The sequence below is a fragment of the Protopterus annectens genome, chromosome 13.part0, assembly GCF_019279795.1.
Source record: "Protopterus annectens isolate FY-2018-M chromosome 13.part0, PAN1.0, whole genome shotgun sequence".
NCBI lineage: Eukaryota > Metazoa > Chordata > Ceratodontiformes > Protopteridae > Protopterus > Protopterus annectens.
Window position 1 is genome coordinate 3102278 of NC_056747.1, and position 20049 is coordinate 3122326.

Here is a 20049-nt window from a genome sequence, read left to right on the forward strand (position 1 = left end):
TTTAGCCTTCCTAGAGGGCACCTGGCATCTGGGGCAAGAAAAACTGAGGAAGATGGCGTCGGGTGATGCTTTTATACCCCAGACGCTCTGACGTCGGGGAAAGTGCGACATCAGCCGAGGCCAGACCCAGACTTTGGAATCCGTCCGACCGAAGGGCTGCCTGAGGCAGGACAACCCATATGTGATGACTGCAGATGCATACCTATCGGACATCTTCATTTATGGTAGGTACAAAACTGTACTTTGTGCGTCAGACATACGACCTAAGGGAAGTAAAGCTTTGGTACCACGACTGGATGTCATAAGTTCTAGCAGTGACAACCCATATGTCAGGAATAGTGCAACAGTGATCAGTAGCATGTCTGCTGTTGCGGTAAGTTCTTACACAGCTGTACTTGAGCCTTTTGTATATAGTCTGGTGTGACTGCTGTCTTTTCTTGCAGTGACCCTGTAAACTTTACGTATTGGTCATTTGGTCATTTCTTTTGTGTTAGTTTGATTCCATCAGCCACAAATGTTATTAGCGTGTATAATCGTCATGATGTCACCTGTGAACTGTGCTGATAACTTCCTTCCACAGTATTTGGCTTTACATGCATGACATGCAAATCTCAGTATTTTTTAAACTGTTCTTGAAAAAAACTGCAAAACTGTCACATACTAAAAAGTGATGCAAATTGGTCTAAATGTTTTGTGTAAAGTCTTAATTGTGCATAGCGTCACTGTGTTACTCTTAGCTGCTTTAGAAGTATTTGTAGCCTTTTTTGAGATTTTTTTTTCTTCCACTTCCCTTGCAGACATCTCCAGGAACCTCATGTGACTTTGGAAGCCATGCTGAGGCCTAAAGTTACCACATTACCTGGCCACATCCAGGCAGTTTATGTGCAGAATGCAGTTAAGCTCTATGCGTCTCTGCTCCAACAGAAAGAGCAGGCCGAAGACAAAGAAGGGGCACTGCAGGTCACAGCCCTTATGATCGAGAGACTCCCTCAATTTGTACAGAGTGCAGATCTGGAAGTGCAGGAAAGGGTATGTACGAGGTGTTCGTGCCACAAGTATGCACGTTCTTGGCAAATTAGGGGGTAACTGGCTTTCCAGGTCTTCTCATTTCTCTGATTGCTGTTATAGAGCTGCAGATTTTAGCTAACTAGCATCTCGCCTTTGTCATCCTTTACCCTTTGGGTTTAGTCTTTTTTCATTACACTTAGCTTTCTGCAGTGGGTTGTGGCCTCAAAACTGTTCCCAAAATTAACCATTTTCCTTGAAAAATGTATCGACTGCAGATCTCTGTAGCCTGTCCGTGCAGGTGCCTAGATCTGATTGCTCAGAAACTGTTAATAGTAAGAGAGAAAATGCATTAAATAATGTTACCCTAGGGTAGAATGTGTAAAAGAAAGTTTGAGAAGTATGTATTTCATGCCTTCATTTGAAATCTGTTCATAATTGCATAATCTGTACTATTTTTGCAGCGTGTGTATTGTAATTCTGTACTCAGTATCGGTTCATGTTACAGGAATTTTATTTTTCAAGCTCAATCGACAAAACAGTTGATCTGATGTCAGTCTTCATGCAATCCTTGACAGTGGGTTTGGATGTTCTTCATGTTTCACTGTTGCAGTCATTACATTTGGGTAATCTGGTGGCAGGTTGCCCTCAGTCGGCCTGAATATCAAAGTCTTGGGTCCTGCGTCAGTTGCTGTCTGCTCTTCCATGACGTCAGGTCGTCAGGGATATAAAACATACAGCCGACGTAATTTCGTTCTGTCTTTCTTGCCACGCGGTGCCCGAAGCAGAAGCAGTTCGCAAGTGCCGGTCGGCCGACTCCTGAAATTTTCGCATTCGAGTTTCATAACTGAAGTCTTCAATTAAAGCTAAGTACCCCGTTGGGGAAACTTTTTCTTGCTCCTTACTGATGTCAGTAAAAGTTTATAATTGCATTACTTGTGGGAAGCAAATACCTCATAAGGATTTTCATTTGTACTGTATTCCTTGCCTAGGCCCTGATCATAACGTGCCTTGCTGTCGGTTTTGTGCTAGATTTAACCAACGCACTATTAAGCGTCGGTATATTTTTGCTTCATAATATTTTGGATCCAGGTTTAATTACCCTGAAATGTCGTCGGATAGCAATCCGACTACTGGAGTTAACAAAAAACGCAAAGAAAAAGAGAGAGACGGACCGCTGAGGTCCAAAACAGACTAAACTTCTCCTAAGCCAGTCGCCAGTTCGCCGGTACTCAGTGAGGCGCTTTCACAGCCCCTGATACCTGCTACTTTTGAGTCGCAGGCCTCTACCGAGACCCATGCGGAGTCCGATATGCCGTGAGATTCTCAGAGTATTGTACCTGCGGATGTCTCTCCCTCGGATGGGTCTGGAGCCGCTGAGCAGGCACCGGCTTCTGAGGGTGTTTTCAGGCCTCAACATTTCTATATAAAACCGATGCCAGCTTCAAAAACAAAGACAACTTCTAAGTCTAAAAAAATGACGCATGAGCCACATGCTCAGGCCCCTATGCCTAAAAAAACAGATGATTAAAATGGCTGAGGAGTTAATTACCTTGATCAGGTGTTCCCAACCCACCCCTGCTAAGAGGCCTAGGCAAGACACTGATTGTGAATCTTTAGATCCTGTTTCTATTTCTTCCGATTCCTCTTCTGATCAGGAATTTTCTATACCACCCTATGAGGATTCAGATGCAGAAGAGGTCCATTCCATCTGCATCTCCTCCTTAGGATTATTCTTTTGGAGAAACCTTGCATACTTTAAGGGAATATTTTCATTGGGAGAGTCAGGATTTCTCTGAATCAAAAAAGAGGCTTAGGGATTTCCTCCTTCTTCCTCAGCACAGGCCTTTGGCTATACCTTCTGTATTAGACATTGTGGATGATGTGTTTTCGAGTCAAGCATGGCTCCTGATTCCCTACCTCCGGCTCCTAGTAAGCCAGACAGATATTACAGGGTTCCTGACTCCCACAAGTTTTTATTCAAAAACCCTGCTGCTGATCTTGAAACTGTCTCACAGGGTCCCAAAGGTGTAAAGGCCTCTACAGCCAAAAATCCTACCCCCTCTGATAGAGATTCCAGGGCGCTGGATAGATGGGGAAAGAAATTTATACATCTGCAACCTTGGCAATTAGGGCCTTAAACTGCCAGTTTCATATGCTTAAATATCAACAGCATGTTATGGGCTTATTGAAACAGAAAATGATGTTGATTTCTGATTGTGGAAAATAAAGAATTACAGGAATTATTGCATGCAGCAGAACAGGTTGGAAAGCATACTTTGCAATGTAGTTTTGATTCCTTGGAGGCCTCTTGCAGGGCCGCAGTTACTGGATCTGTGATTAGAAGGCATGCCTGGCTCAAGGAGCAAAATCTGCCTGATCATGTTAAGGCTAAATTGTTGGATGCACCTTTACAGCATGATACTTTGTTTGGTAATAAGGCAGAAGAGGTTTTAAAGAAAATGGAAGACAAAGCTAAATCAATGCAAACTGTAAAAGATTTCTTACAAGTGCAGCCACCTAGATTCAGTAGACACTGGCCTACTAAAAATTGGTCCTTTCCTGCGTCCAACAGAGCCTCACAAGGCAAATCCAGGTGCTCAAAAGGCTCTAGATACCAATCACAGGGTTCTTACAGGTCAAAACAATGGGGTGCCTCTACTTACAAATCTGGAGGAAACAAAGCACCAACCCTACAGTAAGCAGTCTCAATGACTTCCCTCTACAATTATCAAGCACCTATCTTTTGGCAGCCCCATTGGGGGGAAAATTAGCACTTCATGCTCAAAATTGGCAGTTAATTACCCCCAGACAAGTGTGTGTTAAACAGTATCCCAGGGGTACAGATTTCATTTCAATACTTTGCCAATTCCAAATGGTTGGCCAGATCTGCCACAAAATCATTGGACAGAGGCTCAAAACAAGTTACGTCCCTCATGGAGATGGGGGCTATTCAACCAGTACCAGAACAGGAAAAAGGACAAGGATTTTATTCAAGACTTTTCCTGGTACCCAGAATAGACAATGCTTGGCATCCAATACTGGACTTATCGATTTTGAACACGTTCTTGGACATCCCAAAATTCAAAATGCTGACTTTACAACAGCTACTGCCTATGCTGGGCAGGAACGCTTGGTTAGTGACTCTAGACTTAAAAGAGGCATACCTGCATATCCCAGTAAGGGAATCGTGCAGAAGATACCTCCTCTTCAAGGCAGGTTTTATGCATTACCAATTCTCTGCACTGCCCTTTGGCTTATCTACTGCGCCCAGCGTCTTTACAAAGTGCCTGACACCAGTAATTGCATTTTGCAGACAAGCATACAAATCTATCCTTACTTGGACAATAGTCTCATTCAAGCAGAGAACAAGGACATTCTTCTTCAACATCTGGCGTTTGTAAAAAGGCTTTTAACATGCCTAGGGTGCACAATAAACGAAAAGAAATCACAACTGGTACCCTCTCAGAAAATTACATTCCTGGGTGCAAGCTTGAATACAGCTGCCCAGATGGCTTACCTTACGCTTGACAAAGGCATCTGACTTTATACTTCAAACAGATGGCAACAAAAACTCAATTATCTGCAAGACCAATTCTGCAGGCTTTGGGGTTCATGGCATCTTGCATTCTACTAATTCCATATGCAAGACTGCATATGTGGAAACTTCAATGGTACCTAAAAAGTTTATGGAGTCAACATTGTTACAGTCTAGAAACAATGATTCCCCTCATCCCCTGCCTGCAACAGGAGTTTCGTTGGTGGGCAGAGACGTGTCACCAAAACAAGGGTCGGTCATTCACTCTACGCCCTGCCACCCAAACCCTAACTACAGACGCATCAGATTATGCTTGGGGGGGGGCCCACCTGGCAGGGAGATGCATTCAGGGCATATGGAACCCCAAACAAATGCATCTGCATATCAACCAGAAAGAGATGCTAGCTGTTCAGAATGCCCCGACAGCCTTCAAGGACTTACTTCATCCAGGACAACTACTGATAAAGACTGACAACACCACAGTTATGTGGTACATAAACAGGCAGGAGGGTACACATTCCTATCACCTCTGCAGACTAGCCATGGCCTTGTGGAACACAGCCTTGACTTTCCAAATACATCTTCAAGCTCAGTTTCTGCCAGGAAAGCAAAATACTCTGACAGACGACCTAAGCAGAAATCTTATGGACCCTCACGAGTGGAAACTGAATCCACAAATCTTCAGCATGATAACACAGAAATGGGGGAGTGCAGACATAGATCTATTTGCCTCTCCCCAAAATCACCAACTGGACAAATTCTGCACAAGGACTTATCACAGACGAGTATGGAAAGTGGATGCCCTATCCTTCAGTTGGAAAAACCTATCAGTCTACGTCTTTCCTCCTCTGCCTTTTCTCCCCAAGGTCTTGCTAAAGTTCAGACAGGAAAACCAAAAATGATCCTAATTGCCCCGGACTGGCCTCACCAGCACTGGTACCCAATTCTAAGGAATATGTCTCAACTCTTTCCTTGGTACTTGCCTCAAATACTTCATCTATTGTCTCAGCAGAGCAATCAAATTCTGCACACTCAGCTCCAAACTTTGAACCTGGCAGCATGGCTGATCATGTAATTATTCGAACAACACCTCTCAGTAAATGTGTGATGGATGTCATTTTGGAAGCCAGAAGGCCTAGTACTAGAAAATCTTATGCTGATAAATGGAAGAGATTCTGTGCTTGGAACCAGGCACAAGGAACGGACATAACAAAACCAAATATTCCTCAGATTTTACAATACTTGACTGAGATGCTTGACAAGGGCCTATCTTTTTCTTCAATAAAAATCCATGCCTCTGCCATCTCGGCTCATTACAACACTGAGCCCCCCATCTTTTCTCATCCTCTGCTAAAACAGTATCTTAGAGGGGCCAAAAATGTAAGGCCTCCCAGAAGATCACCAACTCCTGTATGGGACCTCAATTGTGTGCTACAAAAGCTCACCCTACCTCCTTATCAACCAGCAGCTACTGCAGATATAAAATTTTTATCTTGGAAAACAGCTTTCCTTTTGGCAATCACTTCAGCAAGAAGGGTTTCAGAACTACAGGCCCTCATGGCTGTGGAGCCTTTTATTACATTTCACCCGGACAGGGTGTCCCTCAGGACCAATCTTTCATTCATGCCTAAGGTGGTATCCAGTGTGGCTCTTAACCAAACTATTCACCTGCCAACCTTTTACCCAAATCCGCAGAACAAGGGGGAGCGGATTCTGCATTCATTGGACGTACACAGACAACTGAGATTCTACTTAAACAGGACCAAATCTCAAAGAAAAACTGAGCAACTACTGGTGGTATTTGCTGAATGATCAGAGGGAAAGGCTATGTCAAAGCAGACTATTTCTAATTGGATAAGCCACTGCATTCGTTTCTGCTACTTGCATCATGGTAAACCAGTGCCCAAGGGAATCGGGTCACATTCCACCGGGGCTGCGTCTACCTCAGCAGCCTTTCTCAGAGGGATTCCAACCAAAGACATTCTAGAAGCTGCTACTTGGAGCTCTGTTCATACATTCACAAAGCATTGTCATTTGCCTCTCTTCTCTAAGTTCAGGGCAGGCTTTGCCACTGCAGATGTTCATCGTGCATACAGCTGCAGTCGTAACAGATGGGTTATCCTGCCATCAGGCTGGTCCTCGGTCGGCCGAATTCCAAAGTCTAGGTCCGGCGTCGGATGTCGTCGCTTCTTCCCTGACGTCAGTGCGGCAGGGGTATAAAAGAACCAGCCGACGCCATTTTCTTCAGTCTTTCTTGCCGCGCGGTGCCCGAAGCAGAAGCAGTTCGCAAGTGCCGGTCGGCCAGCTCCTGAGATTATGAATATTTTTCAACCGAAGTCTTCTTGAAAGCTAAGTACCCGTTGAAACTTTTCTTGCCTCAGACCGATGTCAGACAAAGTTAATAATTGCATTTCATGTAGGAAGCAAATACCGCATAACGATTTCCATTCCCTCTGCATTCCTTGCTTAGGCCCAGACCACGACGTCTCGGCCTGTCGTTTTTGTGCTACATTCAACAAACGCACTATTAAGCATCGGGTGGAGTTCGCCCAACACTATTTTGGCAAAAAGTTTAATTACATTATGTCGTCGGATACTCCGACTCCAGTTTTGAGTAAAAGACGCAAAGATAAGGACCAACATACGAGGTCCGCGACTTCTACCGACACCACGCTAAAGCTGACTTAGCAGGTGCTCCGGTTCTCAGCGAAGCACCTACACAGCCCCTGACTACCGATGACACACTCTTAGCGGTGTCTTCTGTGCCTGAGGTCGCAGGCTCCTCGGCCCACACCCCGATTACAGATACCGACGCCACTCTTGGCGGGGAAACTCAGAGTTTAGACAGGCCTGCCACCTCTCAAGGTGTCTGGCTGCCTTCTTTTTCCATTAAGGCTTTCACTAAATCCAAAGCAGCCATGCATACTAAAAGACAAGCTCCACAGGGCCCCTCTCAAGGCCCCATGCCTAAAAAACAGATGCTCAAAATGGCTGAGGATTTGATTACTCTTATCAGGGGTTCTCAACCCCCCTCGGACAAAAGGCCCAGAGTGGAGGAAGAATACCCTTCCTCGGACCAGGCCTCTATTACTTCAGAACATTCTGAAGACCAAGAACATTCATACTCCCCTTTTGAAGATTCTTATGCAGAGGAGTCCATTCCCTCTGTCTCCCCCCCTGAGGACTATTCTTTTGGGAAACCTTGCATACCTTGAGGGAACACTTCCACTGGGAAGGTCAAGATTACTCAGACTCCAAGAAAAGGCTCAGGGATTTCCTCTTGCTCCCTCAGTACAGGCTTCTGGCTATCCCTCCTGTCTTAGACATACTAGATGATGTGTATTCAGAGGCCGGCCTTAACCCAGATTCTTTACCTCCAGCTCCAATCAAGCCTGACAGGTATTACCGGGTTCCTGATTCACACCAATTCCTATACAAAAGCCATGCGGCTGACCCAGAAACTATTTCACAGGGTCCCAAGAGAATTAAGGCCTCTACTGCCAAAAATCCATTACCTTCAGAGAGAGATTCCAGAGCTTTAGAAAGGTGGGGGAAAAAGGTTTACACCTCGGCCACTTTAACCATGAGGGCATTAAACTGTCAGTTCCATAAGTTAACGTATCAACAGTTTTTGTTATCTCAGTTGAAAAGCAAAATGTCACAACCTGAATAACCAGACTTGAAGGAGTTGCAGGATTTGTTGCATGGTGCAGAACAAGTGGGTAAACATACCTTGCAATGTGGTTTTGATGCTTTAGAGGCCTCATGTAGAGCTGCTGTTACAGGATCAGTCATATGTAGACATGCTTGGCTCAAAGAGCAAACTTTACCAGATCATGTCAAAGCTAAATTACTAGATGCACCTCTTCAAAAAGATGTATTGTTTGGTGTTAAAGCTGAGGAGGTATTAAAGAAAATGGAGGAAAAGGCAAAATCAATACAAACAGTGAAAGATTTCCTACAGGTACAACCTCCACGTTTCAGTAGAAATTGGCCTTCAAAAAATTGCTCCTTTCCAGCCACGGACAGACCTCAAAGAGGTAGATACAGGCGCCCGAGGGGTAGAGGGCAATCTCAAGGATTATTTAGAGGCAGACAATGGCAAGCACCTACACCAAGAGGTGGAGAGGATAGTTCACAGCCATTCAGAAAGCAGAACCAATGACTTTCCCCTTTGCATGCCAAGCAAAGCTCAAATGGCAGCACCTTTAGGTGGAAAACTGGCATTATTTTCGAAAAATTGACATATTCTCACAAAAGGCAAATGGATCCTGGACATTATAGACAGAGGCTACAGATTCCACTTTCACACCCTTCCAAAAATGAGAGGCAAGCCAAACCTGCCACAAAATCAAAGGGCAGAGGCACAAAAACAAATTTCAGCTCTCATGGACATGAAAGCTATTCAAGAGGTACCTGCACAAGAACAGGGTCAAGGTTTTTATTCCAGACTATTCCTGGTACCAAGGAAGGACAAAGATTGGAAACCTATTTTGGACCTATCCATCCTAAACACATATTTACTCGTACCAAAATTCAAGATGCTCACATTACAGCAGCTTCTTCCCATGCTGGGCAAGGAGTCTTGGCTGGTAACATTGGACCTGAAGGAGGCATACCTGCATATCCCTATCAGACAAGATTGCAGAAGATACCTCAGATTTCTTGCAGGTTCAACCCATTACCAATTCTCTGCATTGCCCTTTGGCTTATCTACTGTGCCCAGAGTGTTCACTAAATGCCTGGCATCAGTAATTGCCTTCTGCAGAATTCAAGGGATACAAATATACCCATATTTGGATGACTGCCTGATCCAAGCGGACAGCAAACACATACTTCTGAAACACCTGGCGTTTGTAATAAAGTTGTTGAACTCTCTGGGATACACAGTGAACAAAAAGAAATCAAGACTAAGACCCTCTCAAACAATAATTTCATGGGTGCCAGCTTGAATACAAACACCCAGATGGCCTACCTCACGCCAGAGAAACAAGGGCAACTAACTCAATACTTCAGAAAACTGGCAACCTTCACCAGGCTGACTGCAAGGAAAATCCTGCAGGCTCTGGGATTCATGGCATCTTGCATCCTGCTAATCCCATGTGCAAAGCTGCATATGAGGAAACCTAAAAAACTTATGGTCTCAACACAGCCACAGTTTGGAAACAATTATACCACTGATTCCATGCCCCCTAAAGGAATTTCCGTGGTGGGCTCAAGCATGCCAAAGAAACATAGGTCTCCCATTCTGCTTGCCTCAAGCAAATCAAATCATCACAACAGACGCCGCGGACTATGCCTGGGGGTCACACATGACTGCATTCAGGGGCAAATGGTCCCAAAAAGAAAAGCACCTACACATCAATCAAAAGGAAATGCTAGCAGTAAAAAATATTATTATGGCTTTCAAAGACCTACTGCATCCAGGCCAGCTATTGATAAGGACAGACAACACCACAGTGATGTGGTACATAAACAAATAGAGAGGAACCCATTCATATCCCCTGTGCAGGCTAGCCATGTCTCTTTGGAACATGGCACTGGAATTACAAATCTAACATCAAGCACAATTCCTGCCAGGCAAGGAAAACACGCTGGCAGACAACCTAAGCAGAAATATGACAGATCCACACGAATGGAAGTTGCATCCTCAAGTTTTTACAAAGATAATTCAAGCATGGGGAAGGCCAGACATAGATCTATTTGCTACCCACAGAAATTACCAATTGACAAAATTCTGCTCAAGAGTCTATCATCCACAGGCCTGGAAAGTGGACGCACTCTCTTTCAGTTGGACAACAATGACAGTTTATGCCTTTCCACCTCTTCCTCTGCTGCCCAAAGTTCTATTAAAAGCCAGAGCAGACAGACCAAAGATGATTCTCATTGCTCCAGACTGGCTAAGACAACACTGGTACCCACTCCTGAGGAGTCTGACGCATTCCCCACCATGGATCCTGCCTCTAATGCCTCTTCTGTTGACTCAGCACAACTTCAAAACTCTTCACAGTCAGCTGAAAACACTCAATCTAGCCGCATGGAGGATTCCTTAAATTCACAACAGACCCTACTCTCCAAGGAGGTGCAGGATGTCATTTTGGAGGCCAGAAGGCCTTCTACTAGAAAGCCTACTCTGCAAAATGGAAACGGTTTTGTGCCTGGAATCAGAAAAAGGGTCAGAATCCTGGAATACTGAATTTACCTCAAATATTACAGTACCTAGCTGAGATGATAAGCAGTGGACTTTCATTCTCCTCCATCAAAATCCATGCCTCAGCCATTTCTGCTCAATACAACACTGATCCTCCTTTATTCTCTCACCCTCTTTTAAGACAGTTCCTCAGAGGGGCTAAGAATATAAAACCCCCAAGGAAGCAACCAGTACCTTCTTGGGACCTCAATTTCATTCTAGAAAAACTGACCCTGCCTCCATTTGAGCCAGCTGCTTCAACAGAACTGCAATATTTGTCATGGAAAACAGTCTTCCTTCTGGCTATCACCTCAGCACACAGGGTTTCTGAACTACAAGCCCTCATGGCTGTGCAGCCTTTCATCATTTTCCATCAGGACAGAGTTTCCTTACGAACCAACCCTTCCTTTATGCCAAAGGTAGTATCCAGGGTAGCCTTGAATCAGGCTATCCACATACCTACCTTTTACCCTAATCCACAAAACAAAGGGGAGAGACTACTACATTCCTTGGACATTCGCAGACAGCTTCGTTATTATTTGGACAGAACAAAGCCATTCAGAAAATCAGAGCAACTCTTTGTTTCCTATGCTACAGGTGCTCAAGGGAAGGCTATTTCCAAACAGACAATCTCAAAATGGATAACCCACTGCATACGCTTTTGTTATTCTTTTCATGGTAAAACTGTACCTACAGGCATCAGATCTCACTCCACAAGGGCCACAGCTACCTCTGCAGCTTTTCTCAGGGGGGTTCCTACCAAAGATATTTTGGAAGCAGCCACTTGGAGTTCTGTACATACTTTCTCCAAGCACTGTCACCTACCATTATACTCCAAATCTAGAGCAGGCTTTGCCACTGCAGTCTTGCAGGGCATCCTTGCTCATCCTAGTTCCACTTAGTGCCTGCCACCCCTTTTTTAGCTTTGGGATTCTACCCATCTGTTATGACTGCAGCTGTATGCACGATGAACATAGTACAGTTTTGTACCTACCATAAATGTAGATGTTAGAGTGCTAATACTGCTGCAGTCCAGGTTTACCTCCCTCCTTCCCCTCTTGGGACAGGGCTAATGGCTAACACCTCCTCATACAACCAGATTGGGGTATTCTTTTATGGTGTATTTGCTTGCAACTACTGTTTTTTGATTATATTGCATTGCATTATTACGTAAATTTATGTTTTGCCTTCCTTCTGGGGGCATCTGACATCTGCGGCAAGAAAAACTGAAGAAAATGGCGTCTGCTGGTTCTTTTATACCCCTGCCGCACTGACGTCCGGGAAGAAGCGACAACATCCAACGTTGGACCTAGACTTTGGAATTCGGCCGACCGAGGACCCGCCTGACGACAGGATAACCCATCTGTTATGACTGCAGCTGTATTAGCACTCGAAAATCTACATTTATGGTAGGTACAAAACTGTACTTTCTGCAGGGCCTTATAGCCACCCCTAATGCTATTTAGTTTCATCCTCCCATACATAGCTTTGGGATTCTACCCAAATGTAATGACTGCAACAGTGAAACATGAAGAACATAGTACAGTTGTGTACACTTACCATAAATGTAGATGTTCAAGTGTATTCACAGTTGCAGTCCGGGTTACCCACCCGCCACCCCCCTTTTTTCTTCTAGAACTTCTCTTTCCTTCACTATATTTTAATGCCTTTGTGGTGTATTTGCTTTTAGATGAAGGTAAAGTTTGTGTTGCTAAAGTGCATTTATAGATATATATATATATATATATATATATATATATATATATATATATATATATATATTGTTTATTTATATACATATATTTTTGTTCCCCATTTGGGGGGCACCTGACATCTGGGGCAAGAAAAACTGAATAAAATGGCATCGGCTGCATGTTTTATACCCCTGACGATCTGACGTCATGGAAGAGGAGACAGCAACCGATGCAGGACCCAAGACTTTGATATTCAGGCCGACTGAGGGCAACCTGCCAGCAGATTACCCAAATGTAATGACTGCAACAGTGAATACATTCGAACATCTATATTTATGGCAAGTGTACACAACTGTACTTTCTGAACCTTGGAACCAAGATGGCTGTTTACTTCAGTTTGTGGTCTTCAGGCTCTACCCATAATGTTCCTCACAGAGATTACCTCAGATCCTGTTTGCCACTTCGCAGACTAGAATCGTTTGTTTCCTTCTCTCGAGCCTTGGTGTATTTTTTGTGAGTATTGTCTAATTTATAGACTACCTTCTTTGAAAACTTGTATATTTCTTCCATTATAACTGTATTTCTACCTACGCCTCCCTTTTCTTATCGAAGCTACCATTGGTAGACTGTGCAGTACCATCACTGATGCTCTTTCCCCTGTTTTGTTTTAAAAAGGTATTCTTGTATACCATTGTTGGTAGTTTCCACCTATCTAAAAAAAGGCTTTCTTTCTGATTCTATTTTTTCTTACTCTGCTCTACCGCATGATTGGGTGACAGTTTCTTCCCTTTTTTATGGCTGAAAAACAGGAAAAACCTTCTCCTTCTAAATCCTCTAAAGGCACCTCCAGGTTTAAGAGGTGTAAAAAAATGTGAGGGCAAAATGCCGAACTCAGACAAGCATACTCTGTGCATTTACTGTCTTGGTAAAATACACTTACAAGAAAACTGTGCTATTTGTCACGGGTTTTCAACCCAAACTTTAACAGAAAGGAAAAATAAACTGTTTCTGAAAGGACTTCTTATGTCCGGATTTGACTAGGCCATTTCTGAGTCCAGGACCAAAGCTAACACATCATCTTCATCACCTGCTTCAAATAAAGGGCCTTACCCAGTTCCAAGGTCCTCGGAACCATCAAGGAAAATAGCTAAATCTACCTCTGTACTGAAGAGTTCATCGACACCAGGGAATTTAACTGGAACTAATTCTAAACTGGCTTCGGAGCCAACAGCTTCATCTTTGGCACCTACTGTTGCATTGGTACCGAAGCAGTTAGGGCTACCTCCGCTCCCAAGAAAATCCTATTGTCCACGTATAGACCCTTTTAAAGACACTCTCTTTGGGGAAGTGAGACTTCCTAAATCTCCTTCCACTGCATCTGTTCGATCTACTAAAAGTCTCTCATAGACAGATATCATTATAGTGGTCGATCATCTGCTGGTGGCTAGGGGATTGTCCTCTGTTCCAAGCCACACCAGCATCGGAACCTTTCCTCCTGTGACACCCCCATACCCTCCTCCTCCAACTCTTGCTGAGCCTTTGGAGCCCTCGATCCTGACTCTCCCAGCTCCGACTGTCTCTGTTCCGGTAGCATCTTCGTCTCCGGTTCCAAGAACTGCCTTGAGTTCCTCCGAGCTTTCGGCATGGGAGACCTCCCAGACTCGAGAGACTGTGGTCCATTCTGAGATGCATGGTACCCTTTCTGCTCCTTCTGAGCTGTTCATGTGTCTCAGTGCCTTGGCCTTTGTAGCATCAACCCAGGCTTCTGGTCCGGGGGCTGCCTCCTCGGTGCAGGGTGTGACAATGGTTCCGAAGGAGTTTATTTCAGTTCTGGGCTTCAATCACTGTACGGGTCTTGCCATCCCTGTTGGGACTGATTTTTGTATCTCCTCGACTGAGCTACCATCAGTCTCATCCCCAGGACAGAGGGCACAAAAGTCTCGGGTAACACCTGCCTTAGTAGTCTTCTCTTCAGATAATTCCCTGGATCATCTCCCCAAGGAATTCCCTACGAAAAAAAGTGCAAGAGGAAGCACTTAGACTCTCCAGAAGAATCTTTCACTGAAGATACTTAATTTGATGAACGGGAAGAATCCCCCAGGTCATCCCCTGATGAAGTTTCCTTCAGGGACATTCTAGAACTCCTGAAACAGAGGGGCGGCTGGTCTTCCTCCCAACCTTCTTCGGAGGAATCAGTTTTCTTGGAGGCTTTTTGTGACCAGCCCTCTACTTCTTGGATCTCTCCGCCTGCTGACGATGTCATTAAACTGATCATTCAGCAGGCGTGGAAGCTGACCTGTGCCATAGAGCCAATCCCTAAGAGACCTGATCGAGTATTAGTAGCCCCCTAAGGAGGAACCGCATTGGGCCAAAGCATTTCCCATTGATGCCAAGGTGGTAGCGGCAGCCACCAGAAAGGAAATTGCCAAGGAAAGCCCTACTATCCATCCTACTAACAAGGAGTCTAGGACTTTGGATAGATTTGGGAAGCACGTTTATGCTTCAGCAACCTTCACTCTAAGGTCCTTGAATTATATGGCGCACTTGATAAGACTACAGAGGGATCTGATCAAGGAGCTCTTGGATTCCCTGGAAGGAGCAGTGGCTGAAGGGGTGCAAGATAGTTACTTCTCAGCTTGAAACTCTAGAAGCAATTTCCATCTTGTCTATGAGGCTCGTTGCCCATGCAGCTGATGGGATGACTAGGGCAGTGGGTTCAGGTGTAGCCATCAGAAAGCATTCCTGGATGCACTTGTGCGACGTTGCGGAGCCATTTAAAGTGGCATTCGTCAACGCTCTGTTTGACAGATCTTCTTGATGTCCTTCATGGATGCATCTGCAGTCATAACAGCTGGGTTGTCCTGTCGTCAGGCAGCCCGTCAGTCGGCCGGATTCCAAAGTCCGGGTCCGGCTTCGGCTGATGTCGCTCTTCATCCGACGTCATCTCTGTTGGACTCCGGGTATAAAGGCATCAGCCGACGCCATTTTCCTCAGTCTTTCTTGCGTGGCGCCAAGCAGAAGCTGTTCGCAAGTGCCGGTCGGTCGGATCCAGAGATTTTCTACCGAATACTACTTCAAGACTTCTAAAGCTAAGTACCCCGTTGGGGACTCTTTCTTGCCTCAGCCGATGTCAGAAAAAGTTAATAATTGTTTAACCTGTGGGAAACAAATACCTCATAAAGATTTCCATTCTTACTGTCTGCCTTGTTTAGGCCCAGCCCACGACGTAGCAGCCTGTTCCGCCTGTGCTTCCTTCAACCGACGAACGCTTAGGCGTCGGTCGGAGTTTGCAGAACAGTTTTTCGGTTCTGACTTTGCTTACATTATGTCATCGGAACCTCCGACTACACTTTCTGCCAAAAAACCCAAAGATAAAGACCGACATCGCGGTCCGCGGTTTCGCTGAAACCACGCTTAAGCAAACGCGAGTGTCCCGGTTTCGCCCGAAACCGAGAAAACTGATCTAGGTACAGCCGAATCTATCTCTACACTTGAGGCCCCTGCTACAATTCTTGAATCGGCCTCTGAAACTTTACCCACTAACTTATCAGACACCATTCCCCTGGATGTCTCTACCCCAGCACGTGGTGCTGCTAGGCCTCCAGCAGCCATGTCCATTAAGGCCTTCGCCAGGGCTAAAGCAGCCAAGACTACCAAATCAGTGCCTGTTAAACCACCCCAACCAGGCCCTCGCCTAGTTCCCAAATGCTCACCTTGGCAGAAGATTTGATTTCTTTAATTAGAGGATCTCAATCTCACCCGACAGGGCCTCTCAGCCCCAGATAAGAGACCTAGGGCAGAGCCCCTGAGCCAGTGTCCTCTGAGGATTCTGCAGATGAATCAGACATTACTGACCAGCCAGAGGCCCCTTTCTCCAATTTTGAGGATTCTGATGCTGAAGAATCCATTCCAGCTGCTTCCCTCCAGAAGAATTCTCCTTTGGGGAAACCTTGCATGCCATGCGAGAGCAGTTCCAATGGCAGCAACAAGAATTCTCAGATTCCAAAAGACTTAGAACCTTTCTACACCTTCCACAACACAGGCCCTTAGCTATACCTCCTGTTCTTTCTGTGGTAGATGCTTTTAATGATGTCTGCTCTGCTCCAGACTCATAACCCCAGCCCCTGCCAAACCAGACAGATTTTACAGGGTGCCTGACACTCATCACCACCTTTACAAGGCCCCCTTGCAGACCCAGAAACTATATCCCAGGGTCCCAAGGCAGTTGCCGACCATAGCTAAAACCCTACTCCTTCTGAAAGGGAAGCAAGGGCATTAGACAGATGGGGTAAAAAGTATACACTTCAGCTACTCTCTCAGCTAGAGCTTTAAACTGCCAGTTTCACATGATACAATACCAAGAGTTTATGCTTGATCAGTTAACTAAAAATTAACCACTGATGAAGCTCTTGATAAGAAATATGTATTAGAAATGGTAAATAATATACAACAGGTTAGTAACCATTCCTTAAAATGTGGCTATGATGCACTGGAGGCTTCATTTAGATCAGCCATGACTGGCACAGTGATAAGAAGGCATGCATGGCTAAAGGAGCAAGCTCTACCAGATCATGTTAAAGCTAAATTGTTAGATGCTCCTATGGATAAGACAAGTTTGTTTGGTGCACCTGCCCAGCAGGTTATGAAGAAAATGGAAGAAAAGGCAAAATCAGTTCAAACTGTTAAAGATTTCCTGCAGGTTCAACCCCAAGGTTTAGCAGGAACTGGCCTGCCAAGAATTGGTCCTTTCCTGACTCCACAAGAGTTCAAAGGGGCAGGAATAGACGTTCCAGAGGCAGAAACCAAACCAGAGGAAGTGCCTACAGAGGACGACAGTGGCAAGGTAACAACAGAGGCACAGACACAGCCACTGCCACTACTTCAACACAGCCACAGTGACTTACTCCTAAAACCGCCTACCAGGGAACAAATAGCAGCCCCACTAGGCGGAAGGTTAACTTTATTTGCAAAGAACTGGCACCATATAACAAAAGACAAGTGGATTCTGCAAATTATACATCAAGGCTACCGATTCCACTTCCACACTATACCAGTCAAAAGAGGAATGCCAAATCTACCTCCAAATCAAAAAACAGAAGCTTTACAACAGATAATGGAGTTAGCAAACATGAGAGCTGTGGAAAAAGTGCCTACAGCAGAGCAAGGAAAGGGGTTCTACTCCAGACTGTTCCTAGTTCCAAGAAAGGAAAAAAGTTGGAGACCAATTCTCGACCTGTCCACCTTGAATTACATACATCATTGTCCCAAAATTCAAAATGCTGACCCTACAGCAACTTCTTCCCATGCTGGGCAAGGAGTGTTGGCTGGTAACTCTAGATCTCAAGGAGGCATACCTGCACGTCCCTATTCGACCAATCTGCAGAAGATACCTCAGATTTCTTGCAGGATCAGAGCACTATCAATTCTCAGCATTGCCTTTTGGCTTATCTACTGCCCAGAGTATTCACAAAATGCCTGGCATCAGTAATCGCATACTGCAGACTACAGGAATTCATATTTACCCATACCTGGACGACTGCCTGCTACAAGGGACAACAAAAGCAAGTTGACAACAGATTTGCAAAGGGTCATTTACTTGCTACAAGCACTGGGATACACAGTCAATCTACAAAAGTCAAGGCTGATACCATCCCAAACAAGGACATTCTTGGGAGCGAATTGGACACAGTGAGACAAATGGCATTCCTAACTACAGAAAAACAAAAGAACTCCCTCTTTATTTCTTGTCACTAACAAAGCTGAACAAATTAACAGCAAGAAAAGTTCTGCAGGCCTTGGGCTTCATGGCATCATGCATAATTTTGGTTCCATATGCCAGACTACATATGAGAAAACTACAGTGGTACCTACGGAATTTATGGTCCCAACACAGGCACAGCCTCGAAACAGAAATCCCACTAATTCCATGTTTAAAACAGGAGTTCCTATGGTGGGCCCAGGCATGCCGCTCCAACCCAGGCCTTCCCTTTCACAGATGTCAAGCAAGCCAGAGCATTACAACAGATGCTTCAGACCTAGGATGGGGGCCCACATGCTGGACAAATGCGTGCAAGGATTGTGGACTCAGGATCAACTTCACCTGCACATCAACCTAAAAGAAATGCTGGCTGTAAAACTGGCTATCCAAGAGTTCAGACCATTTCTCAAAGAGGGCCAGCTGTTGATAAGGACAGACAACACCACAGTCATGTGGTACATCAACAAACAAGGAGGCACTCATTCATACCCTCTATGCAGAATGACTTTGGAACTGTGGACCCTGGCACTCAGCTACAACATCCAGCTGCAGGCAAGATTTGTACCAGGAAAAGAAAATACTCTAGCGGACATTTTAAGCAGGACCACATCAGATGCTCACGAATGGCACCTGCACCCGGACATTTTCAGGACCATTACAAAGAAGTGGGGAATGCCTCAGATAGATCTATTTGCATCTCCTCACAATCACCAACTCAAAAAATTCTGCACAAGGACATTTCACCCACTAGCATGGAAAGTGGATTCGCTCTCCTTCAGCTGGAAAGGCCTAACAGCTTATGCATTCCCACCTCTCCCCTTTATACACAAAGTACTTCTAAAAATCAAGGAAGAACATCCAAGGATAATCCTGATAGCTCCAAACTGGCCAAGACAACACTGGTACCCACTACTAAGGAGCTTGTCTCGGAACAATATGTGACCAATACCCCTGATGCCTTTGATGCTAACTCAGAACAACTACAGCACCATACATCCAAACCTGAAAACATTACAACTGACTGCATGGAACATCACATAGCAGCAGCTAATCAAGAACTTTCCCAAAGAGTTAAAGACATTATTCTTGAAGCAGACCTTCAACAAGAAGGAACTACGCTGGAAAATGGAAAAGGTTTGTCAGTTGGAGTTCTGAAAGAGGAAAAGATGTGTCACGTGTGGATATGCCTAACATCCTGGAGTATCTGGCCGAACTTCTCCATTCAGGCCTGTCCTACTCCTCCATCAAGATACATGCATCAGCTATTTCAGCAGAATACAGCTTTGATCCTCCTGTTTTTCACACCCTCTGCTCAGACAATTTCTCAGAGGAATCAAGAATGTAAAACCTCCAAGGAAACCACCATTACCAGCTTGGGACTTAAACTTCATTACTAGAAAAGTTGACACTATCACCCTTTGAGCCAGCAGCAACAGCAGACTTACAACACCTGTCATGGAAAACTGCTTTCCTTCTGGCAATCACCTCAGCAAGGAGGGTTTCAGAACTACAGGCCTTAATGGCAGTGCAACCCTTCCTAATCTTCCACCAAGATAGAGTGTCCATGAGGACTAATCCAACATTTATGCCTAAGGTGGTATCCAGAGTGTCTTTAAACCAGGCAATCCACCTACCTACCTTCTTTCCCAACCCACAAAACAGAGGGAAAGAATACTGCATACCTTGGATGTACATAGACAGCTACGCTACTACTTGGACAGAACCAAAAGCAGCAGAAAGACTGACCAACTTTTGTGGCCTACGCAACAGGAAGAGAGGGAAAAGCTATTTCCAAACAGACAATCTCCAAATGGATAGGAAATTGCATACGATTCTGTTACTCCTTCCATGGAAAAACAATTCC

The 20049-nt window shown here is 44.9% G+C and overlaps 1 protein-coding gene across 1 annotated transcript in view; it reads left to right on the forward strand.

Moving 5' to 3' along the window:
• Positions 1-20049, forward strand: part of AP3D1 (adaptor related protein complex 3 subunit delta 1) — a 3080434-nt gene that overhangs the window by 1310718 nt on the left and 1749667 nt on the right. Inside the window, exon 18 of the mRNA XM_044055492.1 lies at positions 798-1029. Within this exon, the coding sequence (XP_043911427.1) occupies positions 798-1029 (232 nt within the window). The remainder of the gene's footprint in view (positions 1-797; positions 1030-20049) is intronic.